The 20,983-nt window shown below is 41.0% G+C and overlaps 1 protein-coding gene across 1 annotated transcript in view; it reads right to left on the bottom strand.

The window, feature by feature from the left end:
- Positions 1 to 3,033: 3,033 nt before the first annotated feature.
- Positions 3,034 to 20,983, bottom strand: part of LOC140210578 (nucleotide-binding oligomerization domain-containing protein 1-like) — a 42,845-nt gene continuing 24,895 nt past the window's right edge. The window contains exons 7-13 of the mRNA XM_072279657.1: positions 19,116 to 20,841; positions 16,016 to 16,102; positions 14,750 to 14,833; positions 12,548 to 12,631; positions 11,486 to 11,569; positions 10,128 to 10,211; positions 3,034 to 4,368 (exon numbers count right to left, since the gene is read on the bottom strand). Coding sequence (XP_072135758.1) covers positions 4,284 to 4,368; positions 10,128 to 10,211; positions 11,486 to 11,569; positions 12,548 to 12,631; positions 14,750 to 14,833; positions 16,016 to 16,102; positions 19,116 to 20,841 — 2,234 coding nt within the window. The 3' untranslated portion in view covers positions 3,034 to 4,283. The remainder of the gene's footprint in view (positions 4,369 to 10,127; positions 10,212 to 11,485; positions 11,570 to 12,547; positions 12,632 to 14,749; positions 14,834 to 16,015; positions 16,103 to 19,115; positions 20,842 to 20,983) is intronic.

Here is a 20,983-nt window from a genome sequence, read left to right as displayed (position 1 = left end):
CCTGGCCGCTGTAGCTCCGCATGACAAAGCTCTGATTTGTTGCCTTGCACCATCTCCCTTAACTGTCCCAGGAATGCACTGAAGTGCTCAGCTGTTATGCCGTAATGCTTGATAGCTCCAGCATTCAGGCTGAACTGTGATGTGCCTCCAGGAGTCTGCATGTCTTTGTTCACTGTGGCTTCAATAGCCTGGTCCACAGGGATCTGCCCAAAGGGGTTGTTACTTGACAGCTGCACTGAGAATTGGCCTGTCTTGAAGGCCTCGTACACAGAAGGATTCTTCTCTGGGAGGTTCATCATCTGAGCAAAGTAAGGGGACAGGTACCTGGCATAATTCATCTTATCACTGGCAAAGCACCTGGGATCATGGTTCTTATAGCATGGAGGTTACTATGCAAGCGACCACCGCTGCAATGCTATAACACATTTTCTAGCATTAGGGGTGATACCTTGCCAAAAATCACTATAAGAATTATTCCCCCCAGATGGTATCGGTGGCCCAAATTTGGGGTCCTGGCTAATGGACTACACAGAATTTTACAAAAATATACATAAACAGACAAAGCCTAATAAACACCAGTGTGCTAAAGAAGACAAACTATGCAAACAAAATAACACTTGAGAACCTGATTTGTAAAGAGTCCTTGAAAGTGAGTCTGTAGATCCTTCCGAGTTGTAGTGAATGAAATTACCTATGCCAGTTCGGGAGTCTGACAGTTGTGGGGTAATAACTGTTCCTGAACCTGGTGGTGTGGGACCTAAAAGATTTCTGTACCTCCTGCCTGATTGTAGTAGTAAGGAGAGGGAATGTTTTGCAGTATTTGTCGAAGAGGTTGATAATTCATGTTATTCACGTTTGTTTATTACAGGACAACTTTAAACAAATATGGCATTGTTTCTAAAATGTCTAATAAATAGAAGATTACTTTCCAATATTGTTCTAACATTAGCCTGGGCCTTGCAACATCATGCATTTAAGCTTAGTGTGACAGTACTTGGATCTCTAAGCTCAGGTTTGAAGCACACATCGATTATTCTTACAGACCATCTGTTAAATTTGATTGAGGGGGAAGATTCAGGTAAGCAGAGTAAGAATACACTATTGAAGGACATCTCCAAAGCATTCCTCAGGACTAGCATGCAATACAGTTGTGAGATTCAGCTGCCAAAGTGGTGCTTGTGTACCTTCTGAAGGGAAGTCCTGACTGGGTCACTGTTAATTTCTGATATCCGTTCAAGGCCAATTTCATTGTTTATTCATCTGTACATATATAATCTACGCTTTAATTAGGTTTCATAGACGACTGCATACGCAGCAAGTAAGTACAAAATACCCTTTTCGTTTACTGAGGACATTTTTTTTAAAAGTGCCAGGTGGATCAAATGATGGTTGCAGTAAGAACGATCGGGACAATTTTGGGTGTGGATTCTGCCTGTCTCACCCCAAAGTGAGAAACGGTGAGTGCGGTTGCTTGATGAGTAGATTCTTTCAGGCGAAATTCTGTAGCACGAGTATACTTTTGAATAATTAGCTTTAATTGTATCAGTTGCCGATTTTTAATATAAAATGTTCATTAAGATCTATAAACACAACAATTAATTCTTCATTAAAATGAATAAAAATTGTAGGTTGTTAAATTTGTCTTGGGAGCTTACCAACATGAGAACATAGACCAGTACAGCGTGGTAAGGGCCCTTCGGTTGTGCTGACCCTTAACCCCCACTCCAACGTCGATTAAGCACTTCCCTTCCACATCATTATTCTTTCATCCAAGTTGCTATCTAAGAGTCTCTTAAATATCGCTAATGTATCTATCTCTACCACCACTCCTGGCAGCATGTTCCATGCACTAATCACACACTGTGTAAGAAAAACCCGACCTCTGACATACCCCCTATACTTTCATCCAAACATCTTAAACGTATACCTCCTCTCAAACCACCCCCCACCCCCACCGCCTCCGCCTCATATTAGCCATTTCAACCCGGGGAAAAAGTCTTGGGTTGTCTACTCAATCTATGCCTCTTATCATCTTGTTCATCTCTATCAAGTCTCTTTTCATCCTCCGTCTGGCCAAAGGTACATGCTTTAGCTCACTGTCTATTCAGTCTAGCCTCATAAGACATTCTTTCTAATCCCGGCATCATCCTGGTAAATCTCCTCTGCGCCCTCTAAATCTTCCACATTCTTCCTATAACAAGATGACCGGAACTGAACAGAATACTCTATGTGTGGCCTAACTAGAGTTTTATAGAGCTGCAACATCATCTTGCGTTTCTTGATCTCAATCCCCTGACTATTGAACCTGTAGGACCTGAGTCATAAGGAAAGATTGAATAGGTTAGGGACTATATTCCTTAGAAAGTAGAAGTTCAAGAGGAGATTTGATAGAGGGTCATAGGTAGGGTAAATGCAAGCAGGCTTTTTCCACTTAGGTGGGTGGAACTACAACCAGAGGTCATGGGTTAAGGGTGAAAGGTGTAAAGTGGAAGGGGAACATGAGGGAAAACAACTTCATTCAGAGGGTTGTGAGAGTGTGGATTTTGCTGCCAGCACATGTGGTGCATGCAAGCTCGATTTCAACATTTATGAGAAGTTTGGATAGGTACTTGGATGGTAGGGGTATGGAGTGCTACACTTCCGGTGCAGATCAATGGAAGCAGGCAGTATATGTGGTTTTGGCAAGTACTAAATGGGCTAAAGGCCTGTTCCTGAGCTGTTCTTCTTGAAGACTCTTTATGATTATGGAGTTGTTATAGGAAAGAGGCCCTGAAGTAAATGAACAGCTGATTGAATGCAGAACAGTCTCATGGGACAAAATGTTCTACTTCTGCTTCTATTTCCAATATTTTTATGACACAAATCCTATGCTGGATTATTTTAACTAACCACAATTCCTTGGAACATAATAACTGTAAAAAAGAGTGATTTACTCTTCAATTGTATATTCTTCAAAGGATGGGGTTGAGATTATAGATTTTCTCAAAGGATTTGGATCAGCTATTCATCTAGTAAAGTGCATTTTCTAACACATGTTGTTAAAAAAAATCATTTATTCCTTTGATGAAGGTACATGTTTGGCACAATTTCTGTAATTCAGTAATACAGTTGAAAAGCAAAAGGTCTTTACAGTCCTTTCAGCATGAGATTGTCACGGCAGAACTCCCTGGCAGTTTCAACAACACTAGAAGCCCTCAATGTACTACAGTATATTAATTTTGGCAGTATAATATCTGGTTTAAAATAGATATTGACAACTGAGTGGAAATCTTCTTGGATGAACAATACTGATGAAACTTTTGACTTGTTGTATACTCAGTGGCTACTTCCCGGTCATGGTCTTCTGTTGCAGTCGCCCATCCGCTTCCAGGTTTGACATGTTGTACACTCAGAGATACTCTTTTGCACACCACTGTTTTAACACATGAGTATTTGAGTTACTGTCGCCTTACTGTCAGCCTGAACTAGTCTGGCCATTCTCCTCTGACCTCTCTCATTAACGAAGTATTTTCACCCACAGAACAGCTGCTCACTGAATGTTTTTTGATTTACACGTCATTCTTTGTAAACTCTAGAGACTGTTGTGTGTGGAAATCCCAGGAGATCAGCAGTTTCTGAGATACTCAAACCACCCGTCTGGCACCAACAATCATTTCACGGTGACAGTCGCTTAGATCACATTTCTTTCCCATTCTGATGTTTGATCTGAAAAACAACTGAATCTCTTGACCACGTCTGTACGTTTTTCTGCTTTGAGTTGCTGCCAGCTTATTAGATATTTGCAATAATGAGCAGGTGTACTTTATAATGTAGCCACTGAGTATATTTACTTAGCAGTTATAGCAATAAATAACATTAATAAATTTACATTATCATTGTTGAATATCACATAAAGAAAAGTGTAATAAAACAGAACTTTTGCTGTTCTTCTGTGAAAAACCCAACAGATTCACTCAAACAAGAACTTGGAGTGAGGAGCTGTGAATACATCACAGTATGTCTTTCTCACCAAATTATACTTTTATATCACTTTTATCATATGATAAGACAATAAAAATCTCTTAAATAAGTTTTTATATTACACATAAACCACAGAAGTCCAGAAATTAAGCTGTTGAAGAGAGTACTTTTCAAGGGAAACAGGTCAGCCCGAACAAGCAAGCTTGCTTCTGGAGATTTCGATAAAAGCGCACAAATGCTTCATGGGCTGTTCTTTGCATTTTTCAGCAGAACCAAGTGCTAGGTTTGCACAATAAGTATTGCTATGCATTTTTAAAATAAAATTAATTCAATCGAAGATTTGGATTTTTACGCCAGGCATTTTTCAATCTTTCCTTTCCAGCACTTGATATGTTATTCACCAAAATCCTAAAAGATAAATGAAAGTTAAAGAATTTCAGAAGAACACAAAATTTATATTCACATTCTTGAGTTTGCAAACCCATAAAGTCCTTAACATTAAAATTAAGGGTTATTTTCTAATAAGAGTATCTGTAGTTCTTACTTCCTCCAAAGAGGCACTGATCTTCTTGTTAATTTTTGTCTGATGACATTGGGCGAGTAAGATACTTACATCTTATTCACCCAATTATAAGCTGAGAAAATTTTATTAGATTTTATTGCATGGCACAGTAGCGTAGTGGTTAGTGCCATTGCTTTCCAGCACCAGTGATCACTGATAGGGGTTCAATTCCAGCCACTGTCTGTAAGGAGTGTGTACGTTCTCTCCATGATTGCGTGGCTTTTGTCTGCGTGCTTCCTACCACAAACGGTTAGGGTTATTGAGTTGTGGGCATGCTATGTTGACGCTAGAAACGTGGTGACACTTGGCTGCCCCCAGCACCATCATCACTGATTTGTTTGGATGCAAAAAGATTACAGTTCACTTTCAATGTACATGTGACAAATAAAGTTAATCTCTAATCTTTAATCTTTCGATGCAGTTTCTAAAGAAAAATCGGAGAATTCTCTGGCTCAATACAATACATCCAATTCTTTATTCAACTAAAATGAAGGAGAAGGAACAATTGGTCCATTGCATCATGGGTATTTATTATTTCCATCTCCTTCATGTGGCATGTAATTGCTTTCAATTGCCTTTCATTCGGAGCAAGGAGGCTGCGAGTGAACGGCTGATTTTTGGAGCCAAGGCAGGTTTTAACACTCAGGTTAAAAGCGAGGCAAGACTGTGCAGGCGCGTGACATCAGCCATAAATGTTTAAAAAGAGGGATGCTATATCCAGCGGGCAGTGTTCGGAGCAGGCGCGGAGTGAGTGGCAGCAAAGTGGTAGGGCTTTGGCTCAACGGGCTTAGGTGGTAATGAGGGGAGGTAGGTCTACCTGTGTTAATTGTGGAAAGGAAGTAGTATGTGTGTGAGGCCATTTTCTGTGCTCGGTGTCAGATGTGGGAAGTCCTGGAGTCTCCTAGCCTCCCGGACGGCGATATCAGCACCCGGTGTGTCGAGCTGCAGCTCCTAAGGGACCGCGTTAGGGAACTGAAGATGCAGTTCAATGACCTTCGTCTGGTCAGGGAGAGCAAGGAGGTGATAGAAAGAAGTTATAGGCAGGTGGTCACACCGGGGCCACGGGAGACAGACAAGTGGGTCACAGTCAGGAGAGGGAAGAGGAAGAGTCAGGTACTAGAGAGTACCCCTGTGGCTGTACCCTTTGACAATAAGTTTTCCTATTTGAGTACTGTTGGGGGGAGACAGCCTACCTGGGGGAAGCAACAGTGGCTGTGCCTCTGGCACAGAGTCTGGCCCTGTGGCTCAGAAGGGTAGGGAAAGGAAGAGGGAGGCAGTAGTGATAGGGGACTCAATAGTTAGGGGGTCAGACAGGCGATTCTGTAGACGCAGGAAAACAACTCAGATGGTAGTTTGCCTCCCAGGTGCCAGGGTCCAGGATGTTTCAGATTGCGTACAAAATATCCTGCAGTGGGAGGGAGAACAGCCAGAGGTTGTGGTACATATTGGTACCAATGACATAGGTAAGAAAAGGGAAGAGGTCCTGAGAAAAGACTACAGGGAATTAGGAAGGAAGTTGAGAAGCAGGACCACAAATGTAGTAATCTAGGGATTACTGCCTGTGCCATGCGACAATGAGAATAGGAAGAGAATGAGGTGGAGGACAAATGCGAGGCTGAGGGATTGGAGCAGGGGGCAGGGATTCAGATTTCTGGATCATTGGGACCTCTTTTGGGGCAGGTGTGACCTGTACAAAAAGGACGGGTTGCACTTGAATCCCAGCGGGACCAATATCCTGGCGGGGAGGTTTGCTAAGGCTACTGAGGAGAGTTTAAACGAGAATTGTTGGGGTTGGGAACCGAACTGAAGAGACTGGGGAAGAGGAGGTTGGCTCACAAATAGAGAAAGCTTGTAGACAGTGCGAGAGGGAGGATAGGCAAGTGATAGGGAAGGGACGTGCTCAGAACGAAGTGTTGAGATGCGTCTACTTTAACGCAAGAAGTGTTGTGAACAAAGCGAATGACCTTAGAGCGTGGACCAGTACTTAGAGATATGATGTGGTGGCCATTACAGAGACTTGAATGGCTCAGGGACAGGAGTGGTTACTTCAAGTGTCGGGTTTTAGATGTTTCAGAAACGACAGGGAGGGAGGAAAAAGAGGTGGGGGCATGGCACTGTTGATCAGAGATCGTGTCATGGCTGCAGAAATGGTGGACGCCATGGAGGGATTGTCTACGGAGTCTCTGTGGGTGGAGGTTAGGAACAGGAAGGGGTCAATAACTTTACTGGGCGTTTTTTGTAGGCCGCCCAATAGTAAGAGGGATATCGAGGAGCAGATATGGAAACAGATCCTGGAAAGGTGTAATAATAACAGAGTTGTCATGATGGGAGATTTTAATTTCCCAAGTATCGATTGGCATCTTCCTAAAGCAAGGGGTTTAGATGGGGTGGAGTTTGTTAGGTGTGTTCAGGAAGGGTTCTTGACACAATATGTAGATAAGCCTACAAGAGGAAAGGCTGTATTTGATCTGGTACTGGGAAATGAACCTCATCATGTGTCAGATCTCTCAGTGGGAGAGCATTTTGGAGATAGTGATCATAATTCTATCTCCTTTACGATAGCATTGGAGAGAGATAGGAACAGACAAGTTAGAAAAGCGTTTAATTGGAGTAAGGGGAATTATGAGGCTATCAGGCAGGAAATTGTAAGCTTAAATTGGAAACAGATGTTCTCAGGGAAAAGTACGGAAAAAATGTGGCAAGTGTTCAGGAAATATTTGTGTGGAGTTCTGCATAGGTACGTTCCAATGAGACAGGGCAGTTATGGAACTGTGGTGTACAAAGGCTGTAATAAATCTAGTCAAGAAGAAAAGAAAAGCTTACAAAAGGTTCAGAGAGCTAGGTAATGTTAGAGATTTAGAAGATTATAAGGCTAATAGAAAGGAGTTTAAGAAGGAAATTAGGGTGGGCAGGATTAAGGAAACCCCAAGGCATTCAACAAGTATGTGAAGAGTAAGAGGATAAGACGTGAAAGAATAGGATCTATCAAGTGTGACAGTAGGAAAGTATGTGTGGAACCGGAGCAAATAGCAGTGGTACTTAATGAATACTTTACCTCAGTATTCAGTACAGAAAAGGATCTTGGTGATTGTAGTACTGACTTGCAGCAGACTGAAAAGCTTGAGCATGTAGATATTAAGAAAGAGGATGTTCTGGAGCTTTTGGAAAGCATCAAGTTGGATAAGTCGCCAGGACCGGATGAGATGTACCCCAGGCTACTGTGGGAGGTGAGGGAGGAGATTGCTGAGCCTCTGGCGATGATCTTTGCATCACAAATGGGGATGGGACAGGTTCCAGAGGATTGGAGGGTTGCAGATGTTGTTCCTTTATTCAAGAAAGGGAGTAGTGATAGCCCAGGAAATTATAGACCAGTGACTCTTGCATCAGTGGTTGGTAAGTTGATGGAGAAGATCCTGAGAGGCAGGATTTATGAACATTTGGAGAGGTATAATATAATTAGGAATAGTCAGCATGACTTTGTCAAGGGCAGGTCGTGCCTTATGAGCCTAATTGAATTTTTTGAGGATGTAACTAAATACAATGATGAAGGAAGAGCAGTAGATGTAGTGTATATGGATTTCAGCAAGGCATTTGATAAGGTAGGCCATGCAAGGCTTATTGAGAAAGTAAGGAGGCATGGGATCCAAGGGAACATTGCTTTGTGGATCCAGAACTGGCTTGCCCACAGAAGGCAAAGAGTGGTTGTAAACGGACCATATTCTGCATGGAGGTCGGTGACCAGTGGTGTGCCTCAGGGATCTGTTCTGGGACCCTTACTCTTCATGATTTTTATAAATGACCTGGATGAGGAAGTGGAGGGATGGGTTAGTAGTTTGCTGATGACACAAAGGTTGGAGGTGTTGTGGATAGTGTGGAGGGCTGTCAGGGGTTACAGTAGGACATTGATACGATGCAAAAGTGGGCTGAGAAGTGGCAGATGGAGTTCAACCCAGATAATTGTGAAGTGGTTCATTTTGGTATGTCAAATATGATGGCAGAATATAGCATTAATGGTAAGACTCTTGGCAGTGTGGAGGGTCAGAGGGATCTTGGGGTCCGAGTCCATAGGACGCTCAAAGCAGCTGCGCGGGTTGACTCTGTGGTTAAGAAGGCATACGGTGTATTGGCCTTCATCAATCGTGGAATTGAATTTAGGAGCCGAGAGGTAATGTTGCAGCTATATAGGACCCTGGTCAGACCCACTTGGAGTACTGTGCTCAGTTCTGGTCATCTCACTACAGGAAGGATGTGGAAACCATAGAAAGGGTGCAGAGGAGATTTACAAGGATGTTGCCTGGATTGGGGAGCATGCCTTATGAGAATAGTTTGAGTGAACTCGGCCTTTTCTCCTTGGAGCGGCGGAGGATGAGAGGTGACCTGATAGAGGTGTATAAGATGATGAGAGGCATTGATCGTGTGGATAATCAGAAGCTTTTTCCCCAGGGCTGAAATGGTTGCCACAAAAGGACACAGATTTAAGGTGCTGAGGGGTAGGTACAGAGGAGATGTCAGGGGTAAGTTTTTTACTCAGAGAATGATGACTGCGTGGAATGGGCTGCCGGCAACTGTGGTGGAGGCGGATATGTTAGGGTCTTTTAAGAGACTTTTGGATAGGTACATGGAGTTTAGAAAAATAGAGGGCTATAGGTAAGCCTAGTAATTTCCAAGATAGGGATATTTTCGGCACAACTTTGTGGGCCGAAGGGCCTGTATTGTGCTGTAGGTTTTCTATGTATCTATGTCACATTGACCACAAATAAACAATATAATGGCTAATATGAGAGGGCACAGTTTTAAGGTGCTTGGAAGAAGTTACAGGGGAGATGTCAGGGGTAAGTTTTTCATGCAGAGAGAGGTGAGTGCGTGGAATGGGCTGCTGGCAACAGTGGTGTAGGCAGATATGATAGGGTCTTTTAAGAGACTCCTGGATAGGTACATGGAGCTTAGAAAAATAGAGGGCTATGGGTAACCGGAGGTAATTTCTATAGTAAGGACATGTCGAAGGGCCTATATTGTGCTGTAGGCTTTCTATGTTCCTTGGGCACCGTGTGCAAGACCATGGGAGGCACTAAAACTAATATTTTTAAAAAACATATTGATCTATTTTATAGGTATTTAAGATGTTTTTTAAAAAATAAATGCATAACCGAAATGCATTTTATTTGGTAACTTTACAAGTTTTCAATGCAGTTTGGGTTATTACAGTTTTTTGTTGGTTTTATCTTCAGGTTTATAATAATTTATCTTCAAATACCCCAACAGAAAAGTTTAAATTTGCAGTGTTAAACAAGATATTTGGTTATACAATAGTTTAACATTATTTTTGTATTTAATTCCACAATATTTTTTATAAAGAGCTTTTCGTACTCTTCACATTGCATAGTATTTCTTTCTTAGTAATGAACAATAGGGACAAATTCAATTTATTTTTATTTAAAGATATGATTTCCATCATAAATAGCAAACATCATAATACTGAAATCTGCCTATCTGTTGGATTGTTTTGTTCCAAGAAAATAAAAGCCCTGCACATGAGATCCCAAAGTGCAATTACATTATAATAAATAAACTTTCAAAAACATGGAAATCAAAACAAAATTCTTACCACAGTTCTTCAAGTGTATCATTTACTTCTAAAGTGCTTCTAAAGTAACCACTCCCCTTGTCAGTGACTTCATTATCTCCAAGTCTGCAAACAAGATATATCTATTTTATTCATCAGATCTTGTCTTACAATTATACTGACAATATATATGAAAATAAAGGTCAAAAATGTGCATTATAGAAACTACTGGTTAATGAATTTGTTACTGTGTTTTCTTAACTTATTCATATTTTGGAATATGCATGGTACTGGCAAAACCAGCATTTAATGAGCAATAAACAATGATTCAGTGAAAATATTACAAAAGTGAAAATAAGTCTTAAAGGTTTGATTAAGATTTAAAAAAATGAGATTGAAAGACAGTACTGAATTTTCTGTCTTGAACTTTTTTCAGAAAGGATTTTACACAAAATAAACTATGTTAAACCTGCTAACCAAAGTAGTCATACAGTATTCAATTGAACTTAAAACAAAAACTGCTCATGCTGGAAATCTAAAATAGAACATAAAATGCAGGAAATACTCAGCAAGTCACACTGCATAGAAAAATGGATTTCATGCTTTAGGTCAAAACCTTCTGTCAGAACAGAGTTCTGAAGTTTTGATGAATGGCCCTCAACCTGAAAGATTTTCATGTTTCTTTTCCCAAGGCTTGACCTGCTGATTATATCCAGCATTTCCTGTTTCCATTACAGTCAAAAGCAATTATTTACACAATAATTATAGATATATAATTTGACAATAAAAGCAATGATTTCTCAATCATATCTCCTGTGGAATTGAGTGGGTATAAGTAATGTTCAAGACTATATTTGACTCATTAACGGTATATTAAGCTACAAATGAATTATGAAATGAGTCACAGTGTAGGACATTTCCAAGTTGAAAAGAATAAATGAATTAAAACACTTCAATGATTGTAGACCTGATCAGCTAGCCTTTAAGCTCTTCTGGCCGGACACCTGGAATTCCCAAGGACAGATCTTATTTTTTGTGAATAAAACAGAGTACTTATCATGAAAGTGGAGAGCAAATTGTCGGGAGGTATCTAGGATTGGACCAGCAGGATAAGGTCATTTGCTGTTAGAGGAGTATCATAGCTTTGAATTCTTATAACTGAGGACATGTAATATATTGCAATTATTTTGAATTACAAGGGAGCTGTCAGCTGAAGAGTAGATATGATAGGTGAAGTCTGTAAAATATTTCAAAGAAACTCAGTACTTGATAGGTCTAAGCCTTGAGAAGAAAAATATGGCAACTAAAAGTTAATAAGCTAAAATTGTTACAAAGTTGCGTGTGCCTGAGCAGTTGAAGTGGGATAGGTTTTAATATGTGAGCTTAGATTTAATCTATACCGTAATTCAACCAAGCTGCGATTTCTTTCAACTGCTTGGGCCATGTACTTTGCACCTTCATCTCCAATCTTGTTACACTGCAAGCTGAGTTAAGACAAAGATACAAATATATTAATGTTCATATTTAAATTAAAGTTTAAAAAATTTTAAACTCTATAGAAACAGACATAGGTATTGATAGAGAGGAATCAAAGCGATGAGACAATTTGCTCTTCTTGTTCCATGTTCTAATCAGAATCCACTGAGTCAGCTTTCAGTGGAGCTTTATAAGTATTAAAAAGGCACACAACAGCTTAATGAACATGGAGTTTTTTGGCAACATCAAACTACGAGTCTAGCAGTATTCCGTTTAGTTCAGTTCAGTTCCACACCACTAGCCGACTGCATTCTGCAGAGTCAGACTTCACCGAAGCACCCCAGTCCACACTGAAGCACCCTGATCAAACTGCTCAAAAACAGCAAAAAGGAAAGAGTAACCAGAATCCAGAAATACATGCAACATCACACTCAAAATTTCTGGAAAAGGATCCTTAACCACAAGCCACGCCGATCAATCCTTGCAAATGGCTCCTGCGCCTTCCTCCGAGAGAAAGCAGCCAGCGAGAGGAAGAGGAAGGCTGGTCAAACGCAGGCAGACAGCATTGAATGCCCGCCCGCCCTCCGCTCTCGTCCTCATTGGCTTCAGCCTTGCTTGAATTCCTAACAATGAGCACCCAGTAATGCAGTTTGCTCAATCAGGAGTACTGTCCCATATGAAGATATGAGCAAATGGTGAAGATCTAGCATAATGTCCGTGCTCTTTAGATCACACAGATAAGCAATTCTAATGCTTTGTTCTAGCATTGATTGAATGATGATAAAGCTGTGAGTACAGACACTTACTTTTTGACCTCTGGTTTTTAAAGGTCATATATCATAAATTATACAAGATAAACTGAAAATATTTTTAACATGAAGAACACGAGCCGCAATGAGACAATGTCAATCGAGTTTTCAAAATAAGCAGTAAACGGTGCTGCTCTGAAATCACACAAGCACAAGTAGAAGAGAACGACAACATACCCCAAAACTCTCAGTGTGGTGTTGACTTCCAGGGCCTCGGCTATGAACTGAGCACCTTTGGCTTTGACAACATTTGCTCTCAACCTAATGAAGGCAAAGTGATTTAGTTAAGCATCAGAGATCTATCAGCAATACAGCGACTAAAACAACAATGCAGTTAAATCATTTGTTTGAGCCTTCGAAAGCTTCTAATCAGTAATCGTACCCAAATGAACATAACAAAGGTAATCACGAGGAAATCAATTTCAAGCAACACGCACATAAAAGTTGCTGGTGAACACAGCAGGCCAGGCAGCATCTCTAGGAAGAGGTACAGTGGACGTTTCGGGCCGAGACCCTTCGTCAGGACTAACTGAAGGAAGAGCTAGGAAGAGATTTGAAAGTGGGAGGGGGAGGGGGGGATCCAAAATGATAGGAGAAGACAGGAGGGGGAGGGATGGAGCCAAGAGCTGGACAGGTGATAGGCAAAAGGGATATGAGAGGATCATGGGACAGGAGGCCTATGGAGAAAGACAAGGGGGAGGGGAGAAGCCCAGAGGATGGGCAAGGGGTATAGTGAGAGGGACAGAGGGAGAAAAAGGAGAGTGAATGAATGAATGAATGAATGAATGAATAAATCAATAAATAAATAAATAATGGATGGATGGGTACGAAGGGGAAGTGGGGCATTAACGGAAGTTAGAGAAGTCAATGTTCATGCCATCAGGTTGGAGGCTACCCAGATGGAACACCTACGCTCTGTCCGCCAAAGAAAACAGGATCTCCCAGTGGCCACACATTTTAATTCCACGTCCCATTCCCATTCTGATATGTCTATCCACGGCCTCCTCTACTGTAAAGATGAAGCCACACTCAGGTTGGAGGAACAACACCTTATATTCCGTCTGGGTAGCCTCCAACCTGATGGCATGAACATTGACTTCTCTGACTTCCATTAATGCCCCACCTCCCCTTCGTACCCCATCCGTTATTTATTTATTATTATTATATATATATTTCTTTTTCTCTCTCCTTTTTCTCCCTCTGTCCCTCTCACTATACTCCTTGCCCATCCTTTGGGTTCCCCCCCTCCTCCTTTCTTTCTCCTTGGCCTCCTGTCCCATGATCCTCTCATATCCCTTTTGCCAATCAACTTTCCAGCTCTTGGCTCCATCCCTCCCCCTCCTGTCTTCTCCTATCATTTCGGATCTCCACCTCCCCCTCCCACTTTCAAATCTCTTACTATCTCTTCTTTCAGTTAGTCCTGACGAAGGGTCTTGGCCCAAAACGTCAAATGTACCTCTTCCTATAGATGCTGCCTGGCCTGCTGCGTTCACCAGCAATTTTTATGTGTGTTGCTTGATAACAAAGGTAATTTTGTCTTCATCTTATTCTACCAAATTACAGCCTTTAGTACAGTTAGTTACATCATTGTCCAGTATCTTTTCATTGTTCTGATGGGTGGGACTTAGATTATTGGTTTCAGATATCACTCTACCAGTCATGGTCACAACATCAGCAGCAATAGCTTCTCTTTTGGGCTTTCGCTGTTATTATGATGCTCTCCAACAACCTGTACTGGTCCCTTCTATTCCCCATCTACAACTGCTCCTAACCAACAGTATTTGAAACCCAGTAACTTATTCCATATCCATAATGACAGCATATACCTTCCTGGTTTCTAAGTCATACTGCTTGTTTGATATCAGTATTGAAAGAAACACACTTTCTGTAATTTAATATTGAGAAGCATTTGTTTCTGGTCCTACTACAAATTCTCTTCTTTTATCATCATCCCCATGTCCCTCCCTTGCAAACATATGAAGTTAAATCAGACTTGACGTATTAGATGACAAAATATATACTATACCAATGTACGGTCTATTGTTCAAAATGCTTACTTCTGCCTCTGTACAGTGGCTCTCTCAGTGAAGTTACTTGTAAAGCTCTCTCAATTCTTCTATGGTGTTGTACTTAAATTCCTCTCCAGGAATTCCTTCTTCTCCACTTCTCTTACCCTTTCCCACTTTAAAAATTGCACTGTAAAATTCACCTTTCTGATTAAGATTCTACATAATCTCTCCCTTTGTGTTTCAGTTTAAGGTTTTTGCTCATTAGTGAAGTTAAGTGCTTTGAAGTGTTCTGATACATTGAATAGAACGTTGTTCCTTACAAACGATCCAGAGGTTGTCAAGTGTTGAATCCAGTAGGTTCAATACATACCCCAATACCTTCAGGCTGCTGTTTGTTTTCAAAGCCTCTGCAATTTGTGCTGCTCCTTTCTCCCCTATGGAGTTGTGCTTCAACCTGCAAAAATTCCAATAACCGAGTTACCAATTGATCAAACCCTGCTGGATCCATGATGCCCGAGACCTGCTGTAATGATTTCTTCAGGCAAACGAGCCAGGCGCAGAGTAAACTCAAGACTCAGAGGTAGAAAGTAATGATGAGGATTTATTTGAAGAATGTAACAGAGGAATAATAAATGACTCAGAATGTTAGTTCATTCCTACTCCAACTTCAGGACTCAGTGATGAACGCTATTCATGACTAACCTAAATAATGCATATAGCACGGAAATCCCGTGCATATCAAAATTAAAACACAACAAACTAAAAACAGGATGTACGAGGAACCCACATTCAAAAAAATAAGTGGCATGAAAGCACAAGGAAAACTTAATGATTAAACCAATTACTCAACAAGTTTTAGTTAAAACAAATCACTGATGCTTGGGCGCATTGGAGCACTGAGGCTTGATGTCCTCCGATGCCATGCGCTGGTCCTAAGAGTTCATGACAGTAACATACAATATGTGTACACAATTTATACGTTATATAGCTCAGAATTAATTACCAGATAGATTTAGAGAATTAATTGTAAAGGAGATTCACCAGGATGATCCCTGTCATGGAGCAGAGAAGGTTAAGAGGAGACGTGACTAAAATGCATATAATTAAATGAGAAACGGGTAAGGTAGACTGCAGAAAACTTCTCTCCATATCAGAGAAGATAAACTAGATAATGCAGGTTGAGGGTAAAGGGAAGAGATGGTAAAGTGCCTGAAATGCACCGGAAGTGGTTAAAGCTGGTTTGCTGAGAGCATCTAAGAAATGTCCCAATGAACGTCTGGATGTCTTGCATCACCTAGGCACAGAGGAGCTCTGAACCAAGAGCTGGGTGATGGGGTTAACACAAAAGGATGCCAACTGGTCAGAGTGAATAAATTGTGCCTTTTCAGGTTTCTAAGATATATAAAGTAAAGGATTTTAAATCCATGTTTACGAGGCCACAGCCTTGAGACAATGCACGAGTGACCTTGTTAGAATGAAGCTGAGAAACTTTAACCCTATTGGTTTTCATTCTACATTAATTGAATTTATACTTCTGAAACTTCTTGCTTAACCTTAATGTTACTAGTGTACAACTTCAAATAAAACAATACTTCTCAATATTGTGCATAAATGTGTAAAGAATTGGAAGTTTTACCTTAAGGTTTCTATTCTACATGTTTCTTTTCTGAGAGCATCAGCAATAATCTCTGCTCCTTCATCTTCTAGCATGTTTCCCTCTAAACTGTAAAAACAAAGCAATAATTATCTTTTGCCCTGATGAAGGGTCTCGGCCTGAAATGTCGACTATTGACTCTTTTCCACAATGCTTCCTGGCCTGCTGAGTTCCTCCAGCATTTGGTGTGTGCTGCAATAATAATCTTTTGCTCTCTTTGTATCTGCATTTTTCAAGCAATGAATTATTCATTTACTGAGTTATAATCATGCTATTGATGTTTGCTAGTATTTTCCCATAAACTAAAGATCATAAATTATTTCTTCTTGCTCACTATTCATCTTCCTGGAGCAGAAGAGGATAAAAGGAGATTTGGTTGAGTTTTTATTTAAATTCTGAAGAGTGTAGATAGGGTAATTTTTATAACTAGGGGCATAAGGTATATGAGGGTTTTTAGGACATAGAAGATTTAGGGTATGGGAGAAAGGTTTTGGAGGGGATATGAAGGGACTGCCTTCACCCAAGGACTGGTAAGTACCTGGAAAGCAGAGCCTGAGAGAGTGGTTGAAGCTGGGTCACTGACATTATTTAAGAATTGTCTATAGGAGAAATGGAATCATCTAGGCATATCAGGATGAGCAACCAACCTCACTGGGTGATTTTAACTTTCCTAATATTGATTGGCATCTCCTTGGCGCAAGGGATTTGGATGGGGTGGTTTGTAAGGTGTGTTCAGGAAGATTTCCTGATGCAATATCTAGATAAACCACCTAGAGGAGAGGCTGTAATTGATCTGGCATTGGGAAATGAACCTGGTCAGGTGTCAGATCTCTCAGTGGGAGAGCAGTTTGGAGGTAGTGACCACAACTTATCTCCTTCATCATAGCGCTAGAGATGGATAGGAACAGACAATTTGGGGAAATATTTAATTGGGTTGGGGGAAATATGATGCTATTAGGCAGGAACTTGGGAGCAGATGTTCTCAGGGAAATGCATGGCAGAAATGTGGCAAATGTTCAGGGAACATTTGCATGGAGTTCTGCATAGGTATGTTCCATTGAGGCAGGGAAAGGATGGTAGAGTTAAAGAACCATGGTATACAATGTATGTAGAAAATCCAGTTAAGAAAATAAAAGCTTACAAAATGTTCAAGAAACTAGGTACTGTTACAGCTCCAGAAAATTCCAAGGTTGCTAGGAAGGAGCTTAAGAATGAAATTAGGAGAGCTAGAAGGGTACATGAAAAGACCTTGGTGAACAGGATTAAGGAAAACCCCAAGGCATTCTGCAAGTATGTGAAGAGCAGGAGGATGAGCCATGTGGGAATAGGACCAATCAGGAGTGATAGTGGAAACATGTGCACGGAGTCGAAGGAGGTAGCAGAGGTACCTATTGAATACTTTGCTTCAGTATTCACCAGGGAAAAAGACCTTGGCAATTGTGGGGATGACTGAAACGCTTGAGCATACAGATATTAAGAAAGAGGATGTGCTGGAGCTTTTGAAAAACATTAAGTTAGATAAGTCACCGGGACCGGATGAAGTATACTCCAGGCTACTGTGGGAAGCAAGGGAGGAGATTGCTGAGCCTCTGGAGGTGATCTTTGCGTCGTCAATAGGGATGGGAGAAGTACTGAAGGATTGGAGGATAGCAAATGTTTTTCCCTTGTTCAAGAAAGGGAGTAGAGATAATCCAGGAAATTATAGACCAGTCAGTCTGATTTCAGTGGTGGGCAAGTTGTTAAAGAAGATCCTGAGAGGCAGGATTTATGAGCATTTGGAGAGACATAATCTGATTAGGGATAGTCATCATGGCTTTGTCAAGGGCAGGTTGTGCCTTGCGAGCCTGATTTAATTCTTTAAGGATGTAACAAAGCACATTGATGAAGGTAGAGCAGTGGATGTAGTGTATATGGATTTCAGTAAGGCATTTGATAAAGGTTCCCCATGCAAGGCTCCTTCAGAATGTAAGGAGGCATGGCATCCAAGGAGACCTTTTTTTGGGATCCAGAATTGGCTTGCCCACAGAAGGCAAAGGGTGGTTGTAGATGGTTCGTATTCTGCATGGAGGTTGGTGTTCTGCAGGGATCTGTTCTGGGATCCCTCTTCTTTGTGATTTTTATAAATGACCTGGATGAAGCAGTGGAGGGGTGGGTTAGATAGTGTGTTGATGACACAAAGGTTGGGGTGTTGTGGATAGTCTGGAGGGTTGTCAGAGGTTACAATGAAATATCGATAGGATGCAGAACTGGGCAAAGAAGTGACAAATGGACTTCAACCTAGATAAGTGTGAGGTGGTTCATTTTGGTAGGTCAAATTTGAAGACAGAATATAGTATTAATGGTAAGACTCTTGGCAGTGCGGAGGATCTGAGAGATCTTGGGGTCTGTGTTGAAAGGACACTCAAAGCTGCTGTGCAGGCTGACATTGTTGTTAAGAAGGCTTATGGTGTGTTGGCATTCATCAACCGTGTGATTGAGTTCAAGAGCCGAGAAGTAACATTATAGCTATACAAGACCTTAGTCAGATCCCACTTGGAGTACTGTGTTCAGTTCTGGTCACCTCACTACGAGAAGGATGTAGATAACATAGGGAGAGTGCAGAGGAGATTTACAAGGATGCTTCCTGGATTGGAGGGCGTACCTTATGAGAATAGGTTGAGTGAACTTGGCCTTTTCTCCTTTGAGCCACGAAGGATGAGAGGTGACCTGATAGATGTGTATAAGATGATGAGGGGCATTGATCGTGTGGATAGCAAGAGGCTTTTTCCCAGGGCTTAAATGGCTAACATGAGAGGGCATAGTTTTAAGGTGCTTGGAAATAGGTACCAAGGGAATGTCAGAGGTAAGTTTTTCACACAGAGACTTGTGGGTGTGTGGAATGCACTGCCGGCGGTGGCGATAGAAGCGGATACAATAGGATCTTTTAATAGTTTCTTAGATAGGTACATGGAGCTTAGAAAAATAGAGGGCTATGCGCTAGGGAAATTCTAGGCAGTTTCTAGAGTTGGTTACGTGGTCGGCACATCATTGTGGGCCGAAGGGCCTGCAATGTGCTGTAGATTTCTATGTTCTATTTCACTACCTCAGTGTTTTGATTCTGGAAAAAATAGACTTCAGTCTTTGGAAACCAGCAGCTCCAGCTTTGCACCCATCCAGTTCGAGTGTTTCAATAGTTGTGTGATGGGAAAGGAGGTTTGCAATCACAGTGCAGTCAGTCACATTCAAAGTGATGTAAGAAAAATTCACACAGTCACTTGTTTGGGAAGCAACTGATTTTGTTAGATCTTCATTTGCTGCTTCATACAGACAATGAGAGGCTGTTAGTTTTTGTCTTTTGTGTGCTGTATATTTTTTGATATTTTCAGGAGTTAGCTTGTCTTCTTTTGGAATGTCAACAGCAGCAGCATTTTCAATAGCTGCAAAGACTTCCCTTTCTTTGACCTGGTGTTCAGGCACCAACTGTTGGACAAGTTTTCTGTTGCTGCGAGAGACCAAGCCAGCAGTGAACCTCAGCACAATCTCAAAAGTGCTGCCCTTTGAGCTGAAGGCCTTGTGCACATGATCCACACCAGAAATACAATAGAGTGCTGCAAAAAACTCTTGATGAGTCAGATGGAAAAATTGCCAAATATGAGAATGCATCATTTGTAGGCTCTCTTTAGTGAGGATTTTTTTCCAGAAGGATTTTATTACTCTGGCCTTTTGAGAGATGTTTTTTTCAACGTCTTTAGATGAAAATATTATTGTTTTATTGATGACTCCATCCCATGCAAGTTGTGCCAAGTTAATAATTTCATTCTTGTCTTCATCAGCTTCTATGCAGAAGGACTCAGGGTCTTCTTCCTCACCACTGGTACAGACAAGTAAACACTTGGTGAAACGAAGGAATAAATCTGTGATCGTTTTGGGAAATGAAGACAGATTGGACCATTTGCCTTTAGAGTGAAATGATTTACGGAGATAGAAGCACAAAATGTCACAAAACGCAGGGACGTAACAGAGCCCATACAAGGAGTCAATGTTCTTCACAGTCTGGAAGACATGATCAGCAAATGTTTTATTCTTGAGGCACTTCTCAAAGTATTTTGCAATTTCATTCCTGGAAAACCCTAAAATTTCAGCACACCGATTAAAATAGGTTTTGTGGTCTAAATCAATTGAGGTTGGGCGGGATGTGATAAGAACAGTTGAGTCACGCAGGAGATCTCCCTTGATGATGCTTACAATCAAGTGGTTAATGCGTTCAGAAACGGATGGGTTATCAAGTGAATGAACACTAAAATCAAGAGGCCATTTGAATTCATCCAATCCATCAAACAAAAATAGAATTCCAGCTGGAAATTGCAGGAGTTTTTTGCATAATATAGTCAAATGAGGATAACTACGTATAATAAGCTCGGTCAGACTGATTTTCTCAGTGATTGTGTTTAACTCCCGGAAACTGAAATACAGCAACATATAAAATCCAGTGTAACCTGTTCCACATGCCCAACTGTAGGCAAGCTTCTGCATCATAATGCTTTTTCCTATACCTGCCACTCCCTGCACGAGTGTGATTCGTGGTGATGGCTTCCCTGGTGCAGATGGGGAAAGAAGCTGCTGCAAATCTGTATACTCGCAGGCTGTATAGTCTCTGTGCTGGAGCAGCTCATGTTCAGTTTTGTTCCTTTCTTGGACATTGAGAATGACCAGGCTGGTAAAATGCTCCTGCAGTAATGGACTAGAGTTATCAAATCCAAAGTATGGTTTTATTCTCTCCATCTGAGCTCTCAATATGCTCTTGTGATTATCAGTTGCTTTAAGGATTTCTATAATTACAAAAGACAGAACATTAGAATGAATGCGACATCCAAAGTGAGTAATAAAACATAATGTATAAGATACAGTAATAAAATGGGCACATACTAGAACACAAATCATAAAAATTAAACTAAAGTAACACATGAAAAA

Source organism: Mobula birostris, chromosome 15, assembly GCF_030028105.1.
Source record: "Mobula birostris isolate sMobBir1 chromosome 15, sMobBir1.hap1, whole genome shotgun sequence".
Lineage (NCBI taxonomy): Eukaryota > Metazoa > Chordata > Chondrichthyes > Myliobatiformes > Myliobatidae > Mobula > Mobula birostris.
Note: the sequence above shows the minus strand (reverse complement) of the source record. Positions and strands in the feature narration are given on the sequence as shown.